The sequence below is a fragment of the Rhamphochromis longiceps genome, linkage group LG3 (genome assembly GCF_057381845.1).
Source record: "Rhamphochromis longiceps isolate RC_006_pf linkage group LG3, R_longiceps_female_GT1.1, whole genome shotgun sequence".
Classification (NCBI taxonomy): domain Eukaryota; kingdom Metazoa; phylum Chordata; class Actinopteri; order Cichliformes; family Cichlidae; genus Rhamphochromis; species Rhamphochromis longiceps.
This window is the reverse complement of record NC_140559.1, coordinates 6,957,327-6,982,972: the sequence shown is the minus strand read 5'-3', so window position 1 is coordinate 6,982,972 and position 25,646 is coordinate 6,957,327. Positions and strand designations below refer to the sequence as shown.

General features: G+C 41.0%; 2 protein-coding genes across 8 annotated transcripts in view; both read right to left on the bottom strand.

Annotated features, from left to right (window-relative positions):
* The window catches only part of LOC146672694 (uncharacterized), a 104,387-nt gene continuing 78,741 nt past the window's right edge, over positions 1–25,646 (bottom strand). Inside the window, exon 6 of the mRNA XM_085387949.1 lies at positions 1–3,396. Within this exon, the coding sequence (XP_085244075.1) occupies positions 2,996–3,396 (401 nt within the window). The 3' untranslated portion in view covers positions 1–2,995. The remainder of the gene's footprint in view (positions 3,397–25,646) is intronic.
* LOC146672697 (uncharacterized) lies at positions 3,269–24,721 on the bottom strand. Of its 7 annotated transcripts, none has more exons than XR_014908404.1 (5): positions 24,565–24,721; positions 20,337–20,442; positions 9,785–10,381; positions 9,007–9,169; positions 3,269–3,688 (listed from the first exon to the last, which is right to left on the bottom strand). XR_014908404.1 is itself a non-coding variant. In XM_085388361.1 (5 exons), exons 2-5 carry the CDS (start codon positions 20,352–20,354, stop codon positions 3,577–3,579), a joined length of 900 nt encoding a protein of 299 aa, XP_085244487.1. In that variant the 5' UTR covers positions 20,355–20,442; positions 24,565–24,721; the 3' UTR covers positions 3,269–3,576. The 7 variants fall into 7 exon arrangements, 6 of the variants coding, with proteins under 6 accessions (XP_085244487.1, XP_085244495.1, XP_085244503.1 ...); XM_085388361.1 differs by having other exon boundaries at positions 9,007–9,179; XM_085388369.1 differs by having other exon boundaries at positions 3,269–3,685; positions 9,007–9,179.

The following is a 25,646-nucleotide window of genomic DNA, read 5'->3' as shown; positions in this document are numbered from 1 at the left end:
AAAGTTATAATCCTACTTAAGTTATAGTGCAAACGCTTAAGCAACAAATATACTTGATGCTAATTAATTAATATTTCCCTTTGATGTTGCAACTATGCGGTCACTTCTGTCTTTAAACAAAATAATATTTTCCAGTTACAGAAATCATAAAGTCCAAACTACACTGAAAAAAATATGTTGTTGGATTTACTTAATTCAATGGTGGACATTTGTTGCACACAGATGTTTTGCTTTGGCAGCAACTTAAACAATTGAGTTAAATTAACACAATTTATTCATGTTCAATAAGCCTGTGCAATTTGTGTTGATAAAATGTGACTTAAACATGTTTTGATGAAGTAATTTGAGCTCTTGGAATATTTTAATCCTTCACAATTTTCTCACTTTATCCCAACACCATTCAATAACTTTTACCCAATACTACTTGGTCACTTAAATACTACATGTTATCTTCAAATTACATTTTGCTATTATATTCTAGTATCAAATACACAATTTTCAAATGGAGGCCTTATAACAGATTATATTGTTCTCTTCCAAGATGGTTGCTGGCATCCACCAGTAACCTTTCAAAACAAAATGTCTAATTTCACTGCATTGACAGTAGGTAAAGAATTAAACTGACATTACTCCTCCACTGAATCTACATAAATCAACAGTTAAATAATGTCAGTTCTTCCGTGTTCTCTGGAATCAATCACAGCAAAGAAATTAGACTGTTTCTTTTGAAAAATGTTGGGAAAGAACAAATCAAGATCAAAAATCAAGATTCAGTTAAACAACAATTATAACTAAACAATTTGAGATAATGTTAGTTTCCATTAACATTAAATTAGGTTACTGAATTGGCAAACACCTTCCTATTAACATTACCCATTTTACCCCAATAACTAAAGAAATTAGCACTTGCAGGTCAAAACCTTTATTCAAGAGATGCAAAAATAACATTGATACAGTGACTGTCAAAAATTACAGCACTGATCATACTGTGACATGTTGGTTCAAAACAGCACACTTAGAAATATTCAACGTTCTTTACTTCAACTGAATGAAACTGAAAACACCATTTCACACGACCCATATGGGATATTTAGACTGTATAACTGTTCACGCTACATCTCTTCACTAGTAAAAGAAAGAAAAAATACAAAGAGAAATTTAAAAATGCTGCCAAAATGCTGCACAGAGCAAAAGGAAAAACAAACAACAACAACAAAAATGGCCCTGTCCTCATGGCAGTTGCAGTGTATATAAAAATGAACCCTGCGATCTGTTCCTGGAATTGAGCTTCAAAAATGCAGCAGAACAAGTGTGAGATTTAAATGTCTTCTCACCTAGAGCTGATCACCTTGCATGCATAACAGTGAGCTTTCCTTGCAGGAGCAGTTTTGTCTTAGTTGTGAGCTTTTCTTGTACCGGACTCTGCGCCCCAATTTTAGTGTCAGACCACACCTTCAGAGTATTCCATCAGAACCAACCACGACGCAAGAGGAACACTGATGACGTGCAACCCCATGACCCAATCTGGGGCAGTGATGTACCAGCGGAGTTCAAGTTGTGGACCACCAGACAGAAGGTCCTGCACTCACTGTTCCCATGGGTCGGAACTGGAAAAAACACGTTAAGAATTGAGACTCTTGACTACCGATTTGGACTTTTCCTGAACAGCTCAACAAAGATAAATAAGGCTCAGAATGAGGAAATCGACGCAATCAGAATAGTGGTCATGCAACACAGGGTCGCCCTGGACATGATTCTCGCTGAGAGAGGAGGCCTCTGTGTCTTATTCAACACCACTTGTTGCACCTATATCCCGGACAACGTGCACTCCTTGACCATGACCACCGCCCTAGACAAGTTGCGACAACTGAGTAATGCGCAGCAACAAGACTATGTCACGAACAATGAGGACTGGCTGACCTGGCTGCTGAGTGGCAGCTGGAAGACCCTCGTGATAAAAGGACTCGTACTGATAGGAGTTCTGCTTCTATTATTGTGCTTGTTTTCTACATGTATCCTACCATGCATAAGATCCATGATTGACAAAATGGTACAGGCCACAGTAATTACCTATGTTGGACTGCCACTAGAAGATGAACCGGATGAAGAAGATTTAGTATAGAAACACACACACACATACTGAATGATGCTACAATTGAAAATGTTATAAGCAAGTGATTGTTGGCTGATAATAAAGTATGATTAAGTGAAAAATATTAACATCAGGAGGGGATGTTAAAGAAGAAACGCTTTAATGAGTTTTATGTTGCATTAAAGTATATGTTCATATTTTACTCTTAATAGGAAAAGAACAAAATGTACTACTCGCTCTGTTTATAGAAAGAGGAAGTTCACCCTATGACATTTATACGAACTTAGACACACACACACACATATGCAAAATTAGAGGAAACTGCTATGCTTGTTTCACCCTGCTATAAATAATAAACGACTACTGCAGCTCGGTGTGAGTCCTCTCTGAGCCCTCACCCGTGCAGCACGTTAACCGTCTCCAAGTGTCTCAGTGTTGTTTATTCACCTGTTTGATAACTGTAAATCTCTGACAACAGTTTATTTATACCATCTTCACGTGAACACATTCAAGAACATCACAGATGAAGAAACATTAAAAACTTCCACACTACATGAAGCAAGAAAAATAGTTTTTCTTTCAGGTGGTTTCAGAAAAACAGAAACATCAAACATCTCCAAGACTCTCTTTGAAAGAACTAAAAACCTTTGTTCTCATGGTCCAATCATGAGTGAACTCCCCGATGAAGCCTTGTGTGCTAAAACATGTCAGAGTTTTAAAGGTTAAACATGAGTTTCCAAAACGTTTTGCTGGAGAACAATGAACTATTTGACTGAGTTTCAATCATTTACAGACGAGCAAAACCAGGACAGAGAAAAAAGGACAAAACTGACTCAGTAAAACAACAGAAAAGAAGATCCCATGTAGATCTGTATTATGTAGAAGTTCAGCCCAGCAACCAGTTCAGTTCAACACAAGTTTAAATGATTCTATCTGAACTCTGTGGAGCCTGATCTCAAGCTTTTTGAGTCTGACACAGAAACCAGAGGATCTTTCTGTGTCTTCAGATTCACTGTGATCCAGTGATGGGAGTGATTTCAGCCCTGAGTGATCGCGCTGATGTTTGCACAGAGCAGACAATGAGGTGAATGTTTGGGCACATTGGTAACAGTGAAACAGTTTATTAGTAACGTGGGATCGTTTGTGTTCAGAGTATGAACTGAGATTCCTGAAGCTCTTGTCACACTGGTCACAGCTGTAGTTTCCTTCCATGTGTGCACGTTCATGAATGTTACGACTACCTGACTGTGAGAAGCTTCTCTCACAGTGTCTGCACTTGTGTGGTTTCTCTCCTGTGTGGACTCCTTTGTGTGTTTTAAGCTTCCATGCAGTGGTGAAGGATGACCCACACTGATCACAGAGGTGCTTTTGAACCCCACTGTGAATCAGTTCATGTCGTTTTAACTCACTTGGTGTGGTGAAGCTTCTCCCACATTCTTTGCAGTATTTCAGTTTGTCTCCAGTGTGTCTACGTTGATGTACTTTTAGGGTCTTTTGCCGACTGAAAGTTTTTCCACAGAGGTCACAATGAAAGTCTTTCCCACCACCACAGTGATGACAGGGTTGAGAACTGGATCCATCTGTGTCGCTCTGCTTCTAAAAAAAGACACAAAGACAGTGTAAGTCAGTCCTTCAACATTTGTATCCTGAACGTCGCCTGAAATAAAGAGCATCTCTGCAGACGTCCAACTACATTTGACTGTTTCAGTTAACACACTCAGTTTACTGGGCTGCAATAACTACAATACTACCACCATAATACTACAGTAATACTAAAATCATAACTGAAAGGAAAATCTGAATAATCACTGTCAGGGGTTAAGACATTTGTTCACAAGTAAGAGAAATAAGACACTGCAGACCGACTCAGAGAGTATTAAGACATGCGCATGGGTGTGTGCCTCTCAGCAAAATCACACACACTCAGCGCAGGCTGGTTGCTTTATTTATAAGGCAAAATGGGTTACATAGTACTTCCTCTTTTAACCGAAAGGGAAAAGGCCAGACATTACCTAAGCTTATCTGACCTCTGCACACAAACTAAGAATAAAAACATAGAAGTATATCACACTTATCTGACATCACACACACTGGGTTAAAGAATACATACTTGTCAAACATCTCAGACACTAAAGTAAGGAATGCATTATGTTCTCTTTAACAATAAACTTGGTTATGTGAAAATATATGAACACTCGATTATAAGGCACACTTGATTATACTTGATTTCATAAAAATCCTCTCACATTTCCCTCCTGTTGTTAATATATTTCACAGGTTTTAATCAATGCATAGTCACTTGTTAGTCACATTTTCAACTTGCATGTCATTCAGTGAAGTATTTAAACAACAGTTCTGTAAAGACTAGAATAGGGATTTTCCACTCTTTCCTCCATATTCAGCATATCATATTGGCGATAGGGATCCTCCATATTCCTCTGAACCAAGACATAGTTTCCTAACATACGCTTGAACATGTTTGACATTATGCTTCTCAGACATGGGATAATACAAGCAGTGAAAAGGCAAAATAGTAACATCTCATTGAAAAGGGCCAACAGGCCTTTAATCAGTAAGGATTTCCAGGAGCCACTCAGCAACCAGTCCCACCAGCCTTGCTTAACGGCTACGTAGTCCTGCTGCTGAGCGTCTCTCAATTGTTTCAGAACATTCAAAGCATTTGTCATGTTTAATGAGTGTATGTTGTCAGGTATGTAGGTGCAACAGGTGATGTTGAACAACACGCAGAGACCTCCTTTCTCTGCAAGAATAATGTCCAAAGCTACTCGATGTTGCATGACAGTGATGCGGATTGCATCAATTTCTTCATTCTGTGCTTTGTCAATGCGGGTGGAAGCATTCAAAAACAGTCCAAAACGATAGTCTAAAGTCTCTATTTGTAGTGCGTGCTTTCCTACTCCGATCCAGGGAAACAAAGCGTGCATTACCTTCTGGCCGTTGGTCCAGAGTTGTAACTTACAAGTACCTAAGCACAACAGCTTTGGGGCTGGGGCTGGTGCTGGTGCTGGGGCTGGTGCTTCTTCTGGATTCATCAGGTTGTTTTCCTCAGTCATCTTGTTGAGTTTTTATTCAGGCGTCCCTGGTGTTGTTATTGGTTCTTCTCTTTGGTGGGATAGGTCACTCTTTTACTATGTGTCTGTTCTTCAGGATGACCTGGTACACCTAAACTTCTGGTGAGTAGACTGCCAGCGAAGTGGAGTGGCGGGATATACCCAATCAGCCCTTCCTCCACCGGCAGATCACCTGGAAGCTAGGGGAACCGGCGTCTTATTGTGGTGCAAACACTTTCTTCACGTGGCTTTGATGGATCCACGAAGGTCGTTCGGCTATCTTACAAGCTGTCGGTGTAGTAAGCAACACCTGGAAGGGCCCCTCCCACCTCGGAGCACTCCAGTTTTTTCGCTGGAGGACTTTAATCAGAATCCAATCACCGGGGTTCAACCTGCAAGAGACTGGAGATAGTATCACTTCTTTATTCTCAAACAGTTTTGTCATCCATTCTGCCATCGTTGTTTCTGCAGGAAGCAGGGTGCTGGGGTTTAGCTGATTACACTTCTCTATAGTAATGTGTGAGTGTGAGAGCAGAATACCTACATAAGAGAGTTGTCTCTGAAAGCTTGAGTCAAAACTGCCTTCATGTACCCTGCTACTCCATCGACATGGAGAATAAAAGGTTTTTCATAGTCTGGTAATGCTAAGACGGTACATGTTTGCAATGCTATTTTTAAATCAGTGAAGGCTTTTTCTGCTTCTAGGGTCCACTGTATTTTGTCTTTTAATGCTAGGTCTTTTCCATAAATTAGGTTCTGTAGTGGCTGGGCCAGCAGTGCATACTCTGGGATCCAGCACCTACAGAAATTGCACAGACCTAAATAACTCATCATTTGTTGCTTAGTTATTTGGTTTTGGTGCATTTTGGACTGCTGTCTTTCTGCTCTCTAGTAAGGTGCGGCCTCGGCCTGTTAGTTGATGTCCTAAGTAGATGACTTTATCACTCCACAATGGTAACTTGTGTTGTGATACTTTGTGGCCTTGTTCTGCCAAATGTTGCAGAACCGTCATTGTGTTTTCTCTACAATCATCTTGTGTATGGCCTGTAATCAATATGTCATCTACATACAGCAGAAATTTTCCTGGAGCAGGAAGAGAGCAAAATGACATTGATTTCTTTAGAACTTCTGCATACAGTGTTGGGCTATTTTGAAATCCTTTGGTGTTACTTGGTTCAAGATGGTATGTGGATTAGCAACCACTGGAGGTATTTGCTCTGTTACCTCGTTTATTGCTCTTAGATCATGAACTAGGCGATATTTTCCAGTATTGGCCTTTTTTACTGGAAAAATTGGTGTATTACACGTGGCTTTATTAGTTTTCACGAGAATACCTGCTTTCTGCATGTCTGCTATTACTGGCCTAATTCCTTCCTTTGCTTCTGCACTCAAAGGTTATTGTGGTTTCACAGGCCTTCTGGCCCTGATGCTGACCTAACTATCAGAGTGTCATTAGAGAATCTCATTTTCACTTGAGGCATTTTTAGATACCTTCTAGTTTTCCAAAGAATTCACACATCTTACATATTTCAAACTTTGAAGTTTTTTGTTTTGTGTATATATATATATTTTTTCCTAAACTTTGCATTGTTCATAGCTCACAGTTCTAAAACTGGGTATTTGTAAATCATATGCATTTGTAAATCATATGCCTAATCACTATGTGTCACTGTAATCCACAAGTATTGGCACAAATTTGTTTCCAAACCAACAAAATAATCAAAAAAACAAAAACATACATGAGTCAGGATACAAAAAGACAAAGAAAAATGTTGCCAGAAACAAAGCAGAAGTGTGAGGGGAAACTGAGCTCACAGACAGCTGCATGTGTTCGCTTTTAATAGCATGCAGCCTCTGCTCTAAAAAAACCAATAAATAAAAAATAAAAGAAAATGTGTAACATGCTCATCAACTTAGCGGTGTCCACACATTTAATTCAGCTTCATAATCCTGCAGGTTTAGTTATTATCTACAGGGTTTGGCTTATTAGTTGTTATTATAGATGTGCTCTGTATCTCAGTAATATTTATCTAGGATAAATGACAGGTTTTCAAGCAGGTTAAGTGCCTCTATGCACCTAATTGGTTTAGATATTGCTTTTATTTTCTTCATCTCATATTTCATTATACTGAGTTTGAGCAAACCTTTAAGCTTGATGCAGACTACTTCATAACAATTGTCCATCTCACATCATACTGGCTAGGATACTTCTTGTTATTATTAATATTATATTTTTATTAATTATTATCATCTTTTTCTGTCTATATAATAACAATAGTATATTACAATATGTTATTAGTGTATATCACTATACTACTACTGAGCCAACTTAATAGTTAGGATCATCTTACTCAGCAAACAGATAATTTATAGTTCATCCAATCTGTACAAAATTTGCTTTTTCTCTGAACAGGTTTGTGCCTAGTTTTAGACTGGTCTTCTGTTTGCCTCATCTCAGATCCAACCTTCAGATTATTATATTTTATTTTGTATCCATCAGGGACTGTGAGTGAGCTGCAGTCTCACCCACCCTCCAGGATGGAAACATTTATCTTTTCACACACTTTCCTTGGCTGAACAATGACACAGCCTTAATCTACCTTATGCATCTCTCTTTTTTTAATAGAAAAGGTCTTCATATGAATGATTTCCTTTTATTTATTTCATACAATCTGGGCATGATGGGTCATAAATGCACTGATTTTTGCAGCCACGGCCACTATCTCTATGTGACATAAAAGGGGATCGGTTAGATGCTGTTTTGTCACATGTCCTGAGGCTGATTTCACAATTATAGTGTTTTTTGAGAATGTTACATTTGGGACTTCTACAGTTAAAACAGTTTTACAAGCTCCTGTGTCCCAAAACATTTTTTAACGGCACACCTTTCACATATATTACAACTGTTGGCTTGTCTTCTGAACCTAACAGTAGTTGTTCTACATTGTAAACCTCTGCTTCATCTGTTTCACTTCCTTCCTCTCGTGCTAGTCATTCATCACTTTCCTGTTCCTGAATTACACTCCTGCAGTCTCGAGCAAAGTGCCCGTTTTTTTCCACAATTACAGCATTTAATCTCTCTTTTGTCCCTTCTTTGTCCTGCTTTTTACTTTTTTCCTCATATAGCTCTTTTTGCAAAGCGGCTTTTAAAGCATTTATTGAATCAGGGGTGCATTTGCCTTGCCAAGCTGGACAATATATTTTATGTGGATTTCTCCACCTTTTTGCACTGATTATTCCTGCATTTGAACAGTTTTTTTTTTTTTTTTTTAACCACTCTTCATCTGCTGTTAATTTTACTTTAGCTTTAGAATTACCCATTTTGAACTAATTACGTCAGAACTGTGACACCTTCTCTGGCACAAAGGAGGGGGCAGGTTTCTACTCACCCACTAGTTGAGAGAGCGGTTATTGATTTTACGTGATGACGCACAACCTTAGATTCCCACTCCAACCAGTTCGTGAGCGTACACAGGAAAACAGCTTTGAGGAGTAGTTCGACCGCTTATTGGGTCGTAAATGACAACTTACTCCTCTTAGTTAACACAATTAGAGCGCGCTTTTATAATTTTTACTGAGATTTTCCGTATTTTCGTTGTGCAACCTTCTACCTGTTCCGTTGAAGCCACTCCCAGAGCGACCGGAACTCGTTCCGTTCAGCTGCTACCCAGAGCAACCGGAACTTTTAATAGCGATTTCTAGAATCTCGCTCTTGCCTGTCGTCTTTAAGTCCCTCTTGGACTAAGATCTGTCGGCGCTAACCAGGTTTACACACTATTTTAAAGGAAAATCTCAATATCAACGTATTTTAGCGCTTGATGGAATGCAGTGTTTCATATTCACCTTACTGTGGCGCTGCGTTTTGAATTCGGTTCATCTGATCCTGGCGCCGTGGGGCCTGTATAAGACGCTGACCGGAGATCGAATGGTCCCGGTTTTTCTCCTTTACTGTGCACAGGTTTTTTCCAGCGCAGGCAACACGACGTCAGGATCCGATGAAAACCGTCTGTGGACAACTAGACGTTAAACATAACAGCCAGTTCTCCGGCTCGGAGGACCAATTAAATGTCAGGGGTTAAGACATTTGTTCACAAGTAAGAGAAATAAGACACTGCAGACCGACTCAGAGAGTATTAAGACATGCGCATGGGTGTGTGCCTCTCAGCAAAATCACACACACTCAGCGCAGGCTGGTTGCTTTATTTATAAGGCAAAATGGGTTACATAGTACTTCCTCTTTTAACCGAAAGGGAAAAGGCCAGACATTACCTAAGCTTATCTGACCTCTGCACACAAACTAAGAATAAAAACATAGAAGTATATCACACTTATCTGACATCACACACACTGGGTTAAAGAATACATACTTGTCAAACATCTCAGACACTAAAGTAAGGAATGCATTATGTTCTCTTTAACAATAAACTTGGTTATGTGAAAATATATGAACACTCGATTATAAGGCACACTTGATTATACTTGATTTCATAAAAATCCTCTCACAATCACTCAGAGCTGCTTTTCCATGCAGTAGAATTGCTAACATGCTAACACAGTTTAATGAGCAGAGTTGTTCCAAACAGTCAGGCTAAAATGACAAGATAACAATATAAATACATACCTCACAGTAGCTGCACTTGTAGAGTCTCTTTCTGGTGTGGATCTGTTGGTGTTGTCTCAGGTGATGTGGAGTTTTAAAAGTCTTCTCACACAGGTCACATTGATAAGGTCTCTCCTCAGTGTGGGTAAACATGTGTCGTTGTAAGTCTGTGTGAGTTATAAACTCTTTGCCACACTGTTCACAGCAGTACACATCATGTCTGGTGTGAATGCGTAGGTGTGTATTTCGGTTCCCTCTCTGGCTGAAAGTTTTTCCACAGATGTCACAGCTGTATGCCTTAATTCCAGAGTGGGTAACTAGATGACTCTGTAAGTTGCTACTGCGAGTAAAAGCTCTGCCACACTGATCACAGCTGTACGCTTTAACTCCACTGTGGATGAGTTGGTGTTGTTTTAGGGAATGCATCCAGGAAAAAGACTTTCCACAAAAGTCACAGCTGAACGGTCTCTCTCCAGTGTGGATGACCTGATGCTGTTTTAGTGAAGCCCTCACAGTAAAACCCTTCCCACACTCGTCACAGGTGTGTTTTTTCTCTCCCTTTCTTCTGTGAGGTTTGTCAGCCTCCTGAGAGCGCTGACTTCTGGCTCCATGTTGGTCCTGCAGTGACAGAGATACAAACAGAGGCAGTGAGTGAAATGCAGTCGTGGAACAAACTCAACCTTCAAACTCCATTAACACTAGTTTTAAACCTGAAGGTGGAGCGTGGCACCAAACACCTTAAAGGTCTCTTATCCCCACCTGCTGGTAGTTCTAACACATTACATCCAACCTGCTGTTAAAGATAATTCATGACTGTTCAAACACTAAAATCATGCACACACACACACACACACACACACACACACACACACACACACACAATTTTATAATTTAGATCATTTTGTTGTTTCCTATTACATATTTCTATAATTTGTATAGATTTATACAGAATTATTCAGTGATAATAAATCCTATGTTTGTTTATTCTAAAGGAACCCCGTTAGCTTCCACAACAGATTTTGCTCGTCTTCCGTCAAATACTCACATAAAATATTACACAATGAAGTGGATTCAAGATATCCACATAATTTCACTCTTACATCCACAGTGAGGTTTCACAATTGTTCAAATATAAGCAATCAATAATAATAATAATAATATCAATAACATTGAGGCACATTACACAAATTTCAAAAACAAATCATGTCTTACAATATTTACAACAACTAAAAGCTCTGTAAATCGGCTTTTAAGTGTTCATTGAAGTTTTGAATAATTCTCTAATTTTTTAAGGCAACTTATTCCACTTAAAAGTTGCTCTAAATGTAACAGTTTTACAAAACGTTACTTTTAACTCGAGCATTTACTAAATTGCAGCTTGTTGAAAACTGTGTAATATGATGATGTATTTCATCTGGATACTGCAGCTGAGCAGAATAAATGTGGTGTGTTTAACAGAATTGCTTTCTTTAGAACTACAAGTAAGCCATAGAATATTTTAGCCTGTACAGGAAGCCAAGAAAGGTTATTATGCATTTGATCAATATTAGTATAGTATGAACATCTTCACACTAATCTGGACGCCTTATTCTGGACTAACTGAAGTCTGTTAAGATCTGTCTTATTAGCTGCTGACCAAATGATTGAACAATACTCCAGATGAGACATTACTAGTGCATTAATGACATCTTTCATAATGAAGAAGTGATACACAAAGAGCATTTCATAGCCATAGCTATGCCTTGTCGGCAGAGTTATGTGACATTAGTGATGTTTGTACTTTCAGCGTTAACTTGGTTTTAAAGCCTTTAAAATATACGCCGTTCAATAGTCGACCTTAATCTGACAGAGAATGTGATGATTTTGTGGATAATTAAAGTCAGTCATATATCCACAAACACAACAAGCTGAAAGTCAGTGATGCTGCTCGGTTTGCAGTCCTGAACATCACGGCACAAGCAGGATTCACTGCACTGTTAATGTTAGCTGTGTTATATTGCTGCCTCTGTTCGGTGGTGTCGAGCCAAACGCACTTTAACGTGTGTTTGAACGAGCTGACGGTTCACTCGTTAAGCTGAAAGAAAGATGCTTTAATCACAGCAGTCACACATGTGTCCACTGCACCATCTGGAACTCTTCTTGTTTACACTCGTAATAACACAAACACTAAATCCTGCTTCTCTGGTGCTGTTGTGTAGCAGTGTGTACACCTGAGACTGTCACCTGTCTGTCTGTCCTGCACTCTCTCTCTGTTTCTTTCTCTCTGATTGTGGAATAAAAGTATGAACATGTGTTTATAAGTTACACTTGTGTTTGAATCCTGCAGCTTATCACACATTTGATTTCCATGTGTGACGACTGCAAGTGTCCAGAGTGAGGACAGACTGAGGGACCCACTGCTGCACATCATCTGTGAGGCTTTGCAGCCCTGATGATCCACCAGGACAAACTCAGCAGTGTGTGAGGAAGAGGAGGAGGAAGAGCCAGCAGCAGCTGACAGATGGAGAGAATAGACAGACTGTTCCCTGTTTGTGAAGGACTGCTAGGAAAGTTTAACACAACTGTCTGTGCTGAATCAGTCTTATTAGGTAATGTTCAAATAATGTGATCATCCCAGTGTTTTCAGTGTGGGAGAAAGTACTCAGGGCCTTCAAGTTACACACTATGAAAGGCAGCAACAAGTTTAATGTTCAGAAACCTAAAGTCTGTATCAGCAGCAGAATGGAGCTAAAAATAAATGTTGGTTTCAGTTCTATGAAGCTTTGAGTATTTTGGATCAGTAGCTGCTGTGTTTGTTGCATCATATTGCTGTAACTGTTTATATGCTTTATATATTCTGAGCTAAGTTGATCTATAGTGTTACATCATATTCTATAAGGATGTTATGTGTTTGTAGACTTTCTGCCCAGTTTGACCCATTTAGCAGAAGTCAGCCTGTTTAAGGCTCTGATATCTATTCTTTGTGACTTAAAGCAGTTATGACATGGTCTGATTTTCTCACCCAATAAAGGAATATTTCATATATCAGTCTACTCTTCATTCTATCAGACACAGTTATCACAGCTCGTACATTTGATTTTTACACATATATGTAAGCACTGAGCCACATTTAGTACCAACATACTGAAGGAACAATATTTGTCTCTTATATATGATACATCTGTATACACACTGTCACAGATACTTGTCTGTGAGTGAAGTGATTAATATGATAACTATAATATTGGCCATATTATATTTACATTACCACAGTGAGATGACTTTAGTCTCATGAACAACATCAGCTAATTGTTATTTACAGCTAATCTTAAACGACTGTTCAGCACAGAAATGAAGCCCAACAATCATGTTTCACAGTCCAGTGGTCTCAGCCTCAGATACTCATCAAATCACACAGAGCTCATGTAGAAACAAATGAACTAAATATGTTCTCCTTCATTTCTGTCAAACAAAGCTGTATGAAACGTTTCCAGCTGTTAGTATCATGGTTGCTAGGCAACCTGGGCAGCGCGACGGAGGCTAGACGTCCCATTTCACGAGCCTACGAGCCTCGCACTTCAGCCTTAGCGGTCTTTGAGTACGCGGCCCTTGAGGACTTTAAAGCTGCAGAACCTGAATCGGGATACAGCCATGATGATCTCCAGCCTCGTGCTCGCCAACATTCTCACCTGAGTTAAGAAGACGATCACTGAAATGGTCTCAGCAGGTCCTTTGATGACAGCAATGAAATGCAGTGGTAAGGCTTTTTGGGGATTAAGTTCGTTTTCATGGCAAAGAAGGACGATGCAGTTCATCTGATCACTCCTCATAATATTCTGGAGTGCAAGCAAAATGCTATTATAAAAACTTAAGCAGCAACTTCTCCAGGTTCCAATATTTATGCAATTCTCAAACCTTTTGGCCACGACTGTATAACCTCTTCTGAAGTTTAGTGGATATTATACATGGTTATGCTCAGGATGTGTCGGCCAGTTTCCACTGGAAACGCCTTTTGGTTAAACTGTCAGCGAGGAATTTGCATTTGCACTGTTACATTTTTATATAACTTTAATGCACATAAACAACAGCTGCTTGTTTCAGTGAAAATACATTGATGGGTTTTTAATAAAGTTGTGCAGCTGTAAAGTATTTTGTCTGGTGTCAATTCTATCGTCAGCTACATCGTTATGGCAAATGTTCAAATGTATACAGGGAGTGCAGAATTATTAGGCAAATTAGTATTTTGTCCACATCATCCTCTTCATGCATGTTGTCTTACTCCAAGCTGTATAGGCTCGAAAGCCTACTACCAATTAAGCATATTAGGTGATGTGCATCTCTGTAATGAGAAGGGGTGTGGTCTAATGACATCAACACCCTATATCAGGTGTGCAGAATTATTAGGCAACGGGTCAAAAGAAGGACTTGACAGGCTCAGAAAAGTCAAAAATAGTGAGATATCTTGCAGAGGGATGCAGCAGTCTCAAAATTGCAAAGCTTCTGAAGCGTGATCATCGAACAATCAAGCGTTTCATTCAGAATAGTCAACAGGGTCGCAAGAAGCGTGTGGAAAAACCAAGGCGCAAAATAACTGCCCATGAACTGAGAAAAGTCAAGCGTGCAGCTGCCAAGATGCCACTTGCCACCAGTTTGGCCATATTTCAGAGCTGCAACATCACTGGAGTGCCCAAAAGCACAAGGTGTGCAATACTCAGAGCCAAGGTAAGAAAGGCTGAAAGACGACCACCACTGAACAAGACACACAAGATGACGGCGCGTGAACAACGCGAGGCTCAGTGTCTCTCCAGAATCTGCTATTTAGCGGTTTTTTATCTACTTTTAACCGGATTATTCGTCCAGAATTGCTGTGCATTGCTGACCTACAGCAGACAGGAGCTTCTGGACATCTGGACTCACAACTCCAACAGTTTTATCGCCGATCTCCGACTCATCCCAGAGATCTCCAGAACACCGGAGGCTGCCCACTCTCCCCGGCCGGGGAGAGTGGGCATATTCTGATAATTTATGATATTATAATTCTGATAATTTATCAGTACTGACTTCATCAGAATTGTGAGCATCACAGCAGATGCCTTTGTGTGAAAGTAACTGAGAATAAAACACAGAAAAACATGAAGGAGATTTTCCTGGTCTGGCTTTCTATAGCAGATAACCTTAAAATATTCTACAATGTTCTGCATATAAAGTTTAAATTTCTTCAGTATTGAACAACAGAAAAAAACAGGCTTTCTTGTTCGAGGTCATTTAAGTGAAAAAAAGAAAAAGAAAAGAAAAAGACAGCAGCCGCAGCGCTGTAAACAACGGTAGACTGGTGGGTAATAAGCGAATGAATAATACAGAAAACAGAGATTGGAGACGGGAAACTGTTCTTGAAGTACAGAGAGAGATAGAGAGAGCTAGCTGTGCATGAAGTGCGATTTTAATAGTCGTGGAAGCAAAACAGCAAAATTCAGCTCGGTGAATTTTGGTTGGAGAGACAAAACCTGCAGCTCAGAATCAGCGCAAAAAGACGTAAACACAGCGTGGACCGGACGCATCAGGATCGCTAAGCTCCGACAGCGTGTCCGTCTACGGGCCGTCGGGTGAGAAAGCCGAGAAAGACAAAGTTAATTCTGATGCGTCGGGTCTGTGCTGTGTTTACGTCTTTGTGTGGAGTCCGTGTACCTGCTCTCATTTGCTGTTTGGTTGTTGTTGAACTGGTTTTGTGAGCTTTAATCTGAGAATCTGGCGTTTCTGGCAAAACACAGTTATATTTAAAAGTCGATTCAGGATTTAATGAATCGATATCGCTTTATTCAAGCTACTCACCTCCCACTTCCACCTGCACTTTCAACTGGACCACGGCCAATCAGAGAGGTCCCGCCCCTGACTATCTCTGATTGGTTTAGTCCACGATAGGGGCAAAATGTGTGTCTGTTGTTGACCACAGGGAAGGTTGCAGATTTTTTTTTTTTTTTTTTTTTTTTTTTTTTTGCTACCCGAACAGTTGGTCGCACAGGTGCAACCAAATTTTTTTTTTTAGTCGCACCACTGAAAAATTGGTCGCACTCTAGAGCCCTGGAGCGTGTTCTGGGGAGCTTGCAGGAGTGCTCACAGACATATTCAACCTGTCCTTGGCCCACGCTGTGGTACCGGCCTGCTTCAAATCCACCTCCATTGTCCCGATACCCAAAAACTCCAACCCATCTTGCCTCAATGACTACCGCCCAGTAGCACTCACCCCCATCATCACTAAGTGCTTAGAGCAGCTGGTCCTAGCACACTTCAAATCCTGTCTCCCCCCCACCCTGGACCCCCACCAATTCGCATACCGCCAGAACAGGAGCACAGAGGATGCTTTCTCCATCGCACTGCACTCTGTCCTCTCACACCTGGACAACAACAACACCTACGCCAGAATGCTGTTTATAGACTTCAGTTCAGCATTCAATACAATCCACCCCTCACAACTCATCAGGAAACTGACAGACCTGGGCATCAGTTCCCTCATCTGCAAATGGTTACTGGACTTCCTGACCAACCGCCCCCAACATGTCCGGCTGGATAACCGCTGCTCATCTACCATCACAATGAACACCGGTGTACCACAAGGCTGTGTGATGAGCCCTTTCCTCTACTCCCTCTTCACCCACGACTGCAGACCTGCTGATGGTTCCAACACCATCATTAAGTTTGCAGATGACACCACGGTGATTGGCCTCATCAGTGACAACGATGAGGCCGCCTACAGGGAGGAGGTGGATCGTCTGGCTGAGTGGTGCGACACAAACAACCTGCTGCTTAACACCGAGAAGACCAAGGAGCTCATCGTGGACTACAGGAGGAATGCTGACCCACATCCACCCATCCACATTAAGGGGATGGCTGTGGAGCGTGTGAGCAGCTTCAAGTTCCTGGGAGTCCACATCTCCGAGGATCTCACCTGGTCGACCAACTGCTCCAAGCTGGTCAAGAAGGCTCACCAGCGCCTCTTCTTCTTGAGGACTCTGAGGAAGAACCACCTGTCCTCAGACATCCTGGTGAACTTCTATCGTTGCACCATCGAGAGCATCCTGACCAACTGTATAACAGTCTGGTACGGGAACTGCTCTGCCTCGGACCGGAAGGCGTTGCAGAGGGTCGTGAAAACTGCCCAGCGCATCGCCGGAGCACCACTTCCTGCCATAAAAGACAGCTACAGGAAGCGTCTGAAAAGGGCTGGGAAAATCATCAAAGACCCCAGTCACCCATCACATGGACTCTTCACCCTCCTGCCCTCTGGGAGGCGCTACAGGAGCCTCCGGACTAAGACCACCAGGTACCGGAACAGCTTCTTCCCCACAGCTGTCAGACTCCTGAACTCTGCCTCCTGACATCTGACCCACGTTAACTTATGGACTCAACATACACACACCCACAATGGACAACTGTACCCTATTACAATCACCTTGTTGTTGAATTGTGCTATACAAATACATTTGCCTTGCCTTGCCTTGCCTATTTCAGGAAGCCGGTTTAGAAAACACAGAGTGAAAAATGATACTCAGGGTTGAGTAACCCCGAAATGTCCAACTCGGAATATTCGGTTTCAGAAAAGCTGATAACAAGTAGTTCAGTCAACGCGGAGTTGCTTTAACCCCAAGTTAAGCACGCGCACGAGGATACATAAAGCCCTGATTAGTGGAGCACAGATTAAGCGAGTCACCATGGAGACGGAGGGAAAGAAGGTGCGGTCAATGTATTTTACAGCGCTTGAGGCCGAAATTCTGATGGCAGCATATGCCGATAACATGCAAATTTTGCAGAAAAAAAGTAACACAGCCTCAGCTGCAAAAGAAAGGGAGCATGCATGGCAAAACATAGCCGACAGAGTCAATGCGTGAGTGTTAATTTAAACATTGATCTAGGGATTTCCACCCATTTAACACGTTATTTTATTATATTTCATTTTTTATTTTATACATTTTATTTTGTGATGTGATGTGAGCGCAGGTGCAACCCAACAGGCCCCAAACGTTCCTGGCAGCAAGTAAAAATCAAATATAAAAATATAGTCCAAACAGGTAAGGTGTAATTGTATTATGAGCCATAGTGCTTGGTCTGTTTGTCCGATGTAAATCGATTGCAGTTAGAGGCTACATTAATTTTCTTTCTGTAAGCACTTATTGAAATTATCTGAGCACATTACAAGTAAATATTTGCTTACTCTGTATGCTCAAATGTGACCCGTTATGGCCAACAGAAAAAAAGCGGAGGCCCGAAAAACAGGTGGGGGTCCTCCACCACCACCACTCACAGAACCTGGCCACTTGGCTTCCACATTTGTGATAATGTTGGCAGCATCACATATGATCTTCACAGTGCAGAGAACACAAATTAGCATCCATTACTATAATGAAATAATTTGTTAGTTTGAAATGCTACAGGGAACTATGTACCTGCACATTAATGCTCTGGAAAGACTTCCTGTTCACAGTCTCCTTCATTTACTGAAGGAGCAATGATTGGAATGTGAGTGCCATCTGTACAGCCAATCACGCCTGGGAACCGTGAAAATAAATGTAAAATTTAAGTAGTAGTTCAAGTATCACCACATCATGAATTAAGTTTTGTTCATCCTGATACCTGCAATTTTGTGGCATCCCTCTTTGATGAATCTTGTGGGTCTGTGACCGGGGAACACCACAAACGAGTACAGGAGACGTTTCAGTGCAACTGTAACATTCCTGACTGCCCGACAGACGGTAGCCTTGGAAACGTGCTCAGCGTCACCAATATTATACAGAAAGCTCCCGTTTGCAAAAAACCGAAGTGCAATACAAATAATATGTACAGAACTGAGAGAATGTCCGCGATGTGTCACATGAGCAATATATGGCCTGAGGATGTTATTCAAATAAATTATAGATTGTGCTGAACAACGGTAACGTTCACACAGAAAATCATCAGGAAATGATAAAATGTCCAAACGCGCTCTAATCATTCTCTCCCGGCGGAGAGCTCTGCGGAGAATTTGGGCTTCAACATCTACTGGCTCTTCAAGGAAGGAGCACGCCATGTCTGACACTTCCTACAGTCAGGTTTCCGACAAAGAGGCGGAGAAAGTCAGGGTTAGTTGAAGTAAACCTGCTAGGGAGCAGGTTAGCTTCACGGAGAGTGTCGTCATAGTAACTCACTCAGGCTTCATCTGAACTCGCTTTGTGAAACTGAAAACCCAGAGTTTTCGTTAACTCAGGGTATACTTACTCAGAGTTTGCACTAAACCGGCTTCCTGAAATAGGGCCCTGGACCCTCAAACACACAATAATAACATGGAGTGAACCACCACTCACAACCACTGGCACTTTATATAGCCTCTGTAGAAATTATCCACACCCTCACTTATCTTAACTGCACTACTGTATAGCACTGTGTAAATAATCATTCTGTACATTCGATAATCTTTAATCCTACAACTGTTTACAACTTGCATAGTTCCCATTTCTGTATAGTTTTTCATATTTATATCCTGTTCATAGCCTGTACATACTTAGTTATAGAATATTCACAACATACTTCATACCGTGTACATTATAACATACCATAATAGAGCCATTTCTGTAATATACTTACATATCTATACTATTGCTAATATATATTGTAATATATCTATATCACTAAAGCACTTCTGGATGGATGCAAACTGCATTTCGTTGCCCTCTACCTGTGCATGTGCAGTGAATATAAAGTTGAATTCTAATTCTAATTCTAACAAGCTGAAACGTCAAGACTGGGCCAAGAAATATCTCAAGACTGGTTTTTCTAAGGTTTTATGGACTGATGAAATGAGAGTGAGTCTTGATGGGCCAGATGGATGGGCCCGTGGCTGGATTGGTAAAGGGCAGAGAGCTCCAGTCCCACTCAGACGCCAGCAAGGTGGAGGTGGAGTACTGGTTTGGGCTGGTATCATCAAAGATGAGCTTGTGGGGCCTTTTCGGGTTGAGGATGGAGTCAAGCTCAACTCCCAGTCCTACTGCCAGTTTCTGGAAGACACCTTCTTCAAGCAGTGGTACAGGAAGAAGTCTGCATCCTTCAAGAAAAACATGATTTTCATGCAGGACAATGCTCCATCACACGCGTCCAAGTACTCCACAGCGTGGCTGGCAAGAAAGGGTATAAAAGAAGAAAAACTAATGACATGGCCTCCTTGTTCACCTGATCTGAACCCCATTGAGAACCTGTGGTCCATCATCAAATGTGAGATTTACAAGGAGGGAAAACAGTGCACCTCTCTGAACAGTGTCTGGGAGGCTGTGGTTGCTGCTGCATGCAATGTTGATGGTGAACAGATCAAAACACTGACAGAATCCATGGATGGCAGGCTTTTGAGTGTCCTTGCAAAGAAAGGTGGCTATATTGGTCGCTGATTTGTTTTTGTTTTTGAATGTCAGAAATGTATATTTGTGAATGTGGAGATGTTATATTGGTTTCACTGGTAAAAATAAATCATTGAAATGGGTATATATTTGTTTTTTGTTAAGTTGCCTAATAATTATGCACTCCCTGTATATGGTGATAAATATCTTTGGTCATATGGTCCTGCTCTGTCTGTCACCTTCTGTGTTGAGCTCATTGTTTCCTCTGTAGTGGCTGAGCTGAGTCCAAGTAGCTGAAAATGTTCCTCTGCTGCTCCGTCAGACTCTCCTCCTCCTGCTGATCAGCTGGGACACAAAACAGATCTTTGTTAGGCTCCACACTGCACTGAAGAGTCAAAGTGTCTCATATGTTCATCTGACAAGTAAAAGAACACATTTTTGTTTCCCGAGGTGGGCAACTTGTTGGAAACAAACACAAAAGGTTTGAGCACTGATACCTGCCATTGCTGGCATTGAAAGATGCAACGCCAGCAATGTGGATTGGTTTGAGTCTTGACAATCCACATTGCTGGCATCTTTCAATATGTTTGAATGCACCAGTGTAAGTGCAGCCACTCAGACTCAATGTGTTCATAGAAACAGGTGCAGATGTGTCACGAGTTCATCCAGCAGTAGCTATGGCACTTGGCCACAGGTGGCAGCAGTGGACTGACCTCCATTTGAGACTGCTCCAGCTACTCTGTGACAGTCAGTAGATCTGCTACAAATTGCAGATCATATGCAAGTTTTGGAAATGACATTATAAATATTCCTAACTTAGCCACGGCAGCCATGTTGATGTATTACCTATATTGGCTGAAAATGTTCATTTGCAGAGAAAAGACACAGGCAGACTGTGCTTACAGGACAACAACAACAACAATCTTTATTTATAGAGCACATTTAAAAACCAACGGCATGCCAAAGTGCTTAACATAGAACAAATTAACACAAGTATAATCAGAGTCATAAAAATAAAAGTGTAGAATTATGTTCACAGGAAAAAGCCACCAATAGAAAAAATATAACTATAGCACATAGCTATAGCACAATATAACTGTGCCATCAACACACAATGGGGATAAGACATACACAGCGCAAATAAAAAGCAAGATAGGAAAATTAGTAAAATAAATCACTGCAGACAAGGCCAGCATTTAACCGGTAGAAAACGCAAGATTAAACAAATACGTTTTAAGCCGTGATTTAAAAGATTGAATAGAGTCAGACGCCCGAATGCCAATGGGAAGGTTGTTCCACAACTCTGGTGCGGCCAGGGCAAACGCTCGATCACCTCTAGACTTCAGCCGAGATCTAGGCTGCACCAACAGTAACTGTGAGGATGATCTTAAAGCCCTAGCAGGAACATATAAGCTTAAGAGTTCCTTAAGATAGCTCGGTGCTGTGTTATTAGTGATTTTAAAAGTAAACAGCAGAATTTTAAATTGGATACGGTATTTCACAGGCAACCAGTGCAAATCAGCTAGGACGGGAGTAATGTGGGCAAACTTCTTAGTTTTGGTTAGAATGCGTGCAGCAGCATTTTGGACTGTCTGTAATCTATGGAGGAGGGAGAGTGGAGTCCAAAATAGAGTGAATTGCAGTAATCCAGCCTCGAAGTTACAAAGACATGGATGAGTTTTTCCAGGTCTTTATGCGAGATATACTGCCTGGCCTTAGAAATAAGGCGGAGTTGGTATAAACTGGATCTAACAACAGCAGACACTTGTCTATCAAGTTTAAATGAGCTGTCAAGTAACACGCCCAAATTCCTAACAGTGTCGGAAAAGGAGCTAGTGAGAAAACCAAAAGCATCACGAAGTTTGGCACGAAGGACGTCACTGCCAAAGACCACAATTTCAGTTTTCTTATCATAAAGGATAAGAGTATTTGCCAGGAGCCATTGCCTGACCTCACACATGCACCCTCGAAAACTATTCAAGGACAAAGCTAGGTCATCATTTAACTCAAAGTAGATCTGAATGTCATCAGCATAATAATGAAAAGCGATGTGATATTTCTCAAAGATAGCGCTTAATGGAAGCATGTACAATGAGAACAGAGTAGGGCCTAACACAGATCCCTGAGGGACACCACAACAGACAGGTACAGCGGAGGAAGAGGAAGTGGCCAAGTGAACCGAGGAGAGCCGATTGGACAAGTATGATTTAAACCAATCCAAGGCAACACCCTTGATGCCTACAGTGTGCTCAAGTCTCGCCAATAGGATTTTATGATCAACCATATCGAAAGCCGACGATAAATCCAATAGCACTAGGACCGAGGAGCGTCCATTGTCAGCTTTTAGTAGAAGGTCATTGAGAACTTGGAGCAGCGCTGACTCAGTGCTATGATGTGGTTTGAAGGCCGATTGGAATTTATCATTAATGCTATTCTCATCCAGGTAGGCCTGGAGTTGAAGCAACACTATCTTCTCAAGAATTTTGGCCAAGAACGGAAGCTTGGAAATCGGCCTATAGTTCGCATAATCATTATAATCGAGGTTCCTTTTTTTAAGAAGAGGCTGAATTATAGCATGTTTAAAGGCTGATGGTACGCAACCAGAGAGCAAAGAAGAGTTCAAAAGGGACAATATACTAGGTCCAATTGCACTAAAACAGTCCTTAACTATACGAGATGGAAGAACATCATATACGAGATTAGTATTGTTCAGTTGTTCAACCAGACGCTTAAGAGTAGGGAGTGAAACGGGTTCAAACTGATAGAAGGAAGAGGAACAGTCAGGGGTAAACGCAGGGCCTGTCATTAAAGGAAGAGCAGATTTAAGAGATGAGACTTTATCTAAAAAATAATTTAAAAATTGTTCGCAAAGAACCGTGGAGCACGGCAGCGGCATAGTGGGGCAGGGGTTGACCACAGAGTTAAAAATTTTAAATAAAATTCGAGGATTGTTACCATTGGTAGAGATAATTTTTGAAAGAAAAGCTGCTTTAGCCATTTTGGCAGCAGTTTGAAACTTCAAGCGACTAGTACGTAGGATGTCGTAAGATGCCTGGAGTTTATCTTTCCTCCACCTTCTCTCATCCCGCCGACACGCACGTCGTAGAGCGCGAACAGAGTCACTTAACCAACATTGTGAGTAAGTTCTGGGGCGCTTCATTTTAATAGGTGCCACAGTGTCGAGGATGGAGGAACATGTAGTTAACAGGGTATTGGCAAAATTCTCAACCATATGAGGGGTAAGACAATCTGACGTAATAGATGCAGAATACACAAAAGAAGCAGAGAATTTCACCACAGTATCAGCATTAACAGTACGCACATCACATAATAACGTTACATGTTATTATGTGATGTTACTGAAATCATCATGAATAACAGGAGTGGTGATTCCTGTAACTTTGTGTATATAATTTGGCATTTCTTACTGATGTAGGCCAAAAATAAATACATAAACTGAGCACCTGATGGCTTTGAACTTTTGTTGTCCATCTTCCATTGGTTTGAATTTTGCGCTCCAGTACAAACACAAATCCCCCAACCCGAGGATCAGCACAATTAACCTAACAGACCTACACCTTAGTTCACAGATTCACTTTGTCTAAGGTTGATTTCTGGGATGTCACACAACCCATTATTCAGATCGTGAATCCATGATGGGCTTGGATTTACATCATTATAAATGAAATGTGCTCTACTTGGAAGCAGCCGGCCCCGCCCCTTTTGACGGGTTGTGTGAGACTTTAAATCATCAAACTGTAAATTATAAATTTAAATTGTTATTGATCCTTTACCCCGAGTCCTAAAGTGTAGATTTATTTTCTTACTCTTCTTATATTTATTGTTTGTTTACTTGCACCGCTGTAACTGCAGCCTCGTCGTCTCGTCTCTCTATATGCTGGACTGTCTGTAGCGGAGATGACAATAAAGTTTACTTTGACTTCAGCAGCGCGCAGGCGCACCGAGGGCTCTCGCGCTCACTTTATAGAATTTAGAAAAAACATCGGTGCAGATTATAAGTCTGTATCATAATATCTGTTTGTTGTTTTTATTTTGTTTTGCGAGTTGGTTATTAGATGCCGCTCCAGCCAGCCAGAGACTCCCCGCCGCCCCGCCCTCTCCTCCCTGTGCCGCCAGCAGCAGGCGCACCTCGCAAACGGAGGGCGCCCTTACTCCCAGCAAATGGCTGATAGAAAACCGATCAGTGCCTACGAATTTCCCAATATGCGCTGGCATGACGTCGGGGAAGCATGGGTACGACCGATTATTTTATTTTTTTCTTGCCAATGCCCGTGATGCCCCCCCCCACCACGATGCATTCTATTGGTTTGCACACTTACACACACCCAGCTGTGGTTTCCTGTTTTGCTGGACTCTGGAGAGCCCCGCCTTTAACGCTCTTCTCTCACAGAGAGCAACAGAAAACTTGGAAAAACTCCAGATTGACTGAACTCAGTTCAAAGTTACCTTGACACCTTTAGATGTGAGACGTAGTGATGGTCCGCTTGAAGCTGACGCTCCGGTGCGTGTGTCAGAAAGATCAACGCGCTGCTTCAGAAGCACCGTGTCGAGGCTTGATTCGTTTGGCCAGAGTCACGTGATCAGTGACGTCTGAAGCTTCGTTTAGAACGTACCTTTTTTTAAATCGAACTTTATTGAAACACAATGAGTATACAACATACAAACAGATGAAGTTTACAAAAGAACAGAACATGAACATACAGAACCAGGAGTAAAAAAATTATGATATGAGTAGGCGAAAAAAATCAACATATAAATATTGTTCTGAGAGGCTTTTTGTTGGTTGAGTCTGAAATTGATTGTATGTACAATTCATATCCTTATAAAAAGGCAGAAATATGGTGTTTTATTAATAAACTTACATTTATGGATATAAAATAGCTAAAAGTATTAACAAATTTTTTATAAAAAAAACATTTATCATTCTTCCTGGGGAACTTAAAGAAAAAGAATAAAACATTTCCCATCGTAAAGAAAACTCCCTTAAAATATGGACAATAACAAAACAGCTAAATTTTTCCAGAATCTCTGTGTAGAGGAACCAAAAGAGATGTGCCACAGTTTCTGGATGATCCCCACAGAAAGTTCAATTAGTATTTATGTCTCTTTTAAATGTTACCATATAGTGACTGGCTGGGTCACATTTATGAAGAATTTTATATGAGATTTCCTTCACCTTGTTCACAATTAGATATTTATGGGATCATCCAGACTGTCTTCCAGGTGATATCTGGAACATGTCGGTTCCAGTAAGATATTCTATATATGGGAGAGACATGATATCTTCTTGGAATAAACTACGTATTCTCTTATTGCTGTTACCAAGTTCCTGTGAAAAGCAGATTTTTCCCACTGCTGACTCAGCTGGATCAGGGAGAGTGACTGAGGCAGATATTGAGCTGTCAGTGTTTTTATATAACATTAAAGTCCCTGAGGGTATGGCACCAAGCACCACTGAGAATTCCCCAACACTGACGGGAAAATTATATAGTGTAAGGAATTCATTGTAAGTAAGTAGTACTCCCTCG

Bases quoted from the DNA above. Each gene is read 5' to 3' on its own strand.
- LOC146672697 (XM_085388352.1), bottom strand. The intron at 9,180-9,784 runs GTATGTATTTAT...TTTAACGTCTAG, and splicing joins ACAAGTGCAGCTACTGTGAG to TTGTCCACAGACGGTTTTCA. The intron at 5,556-9,006 runs GTGAATATGAAA...AGTCTCTTGCAG, and splicing joins AAACGCAGCGCCACAGTAAG to GTTGAACCCCGGTGATTGGA.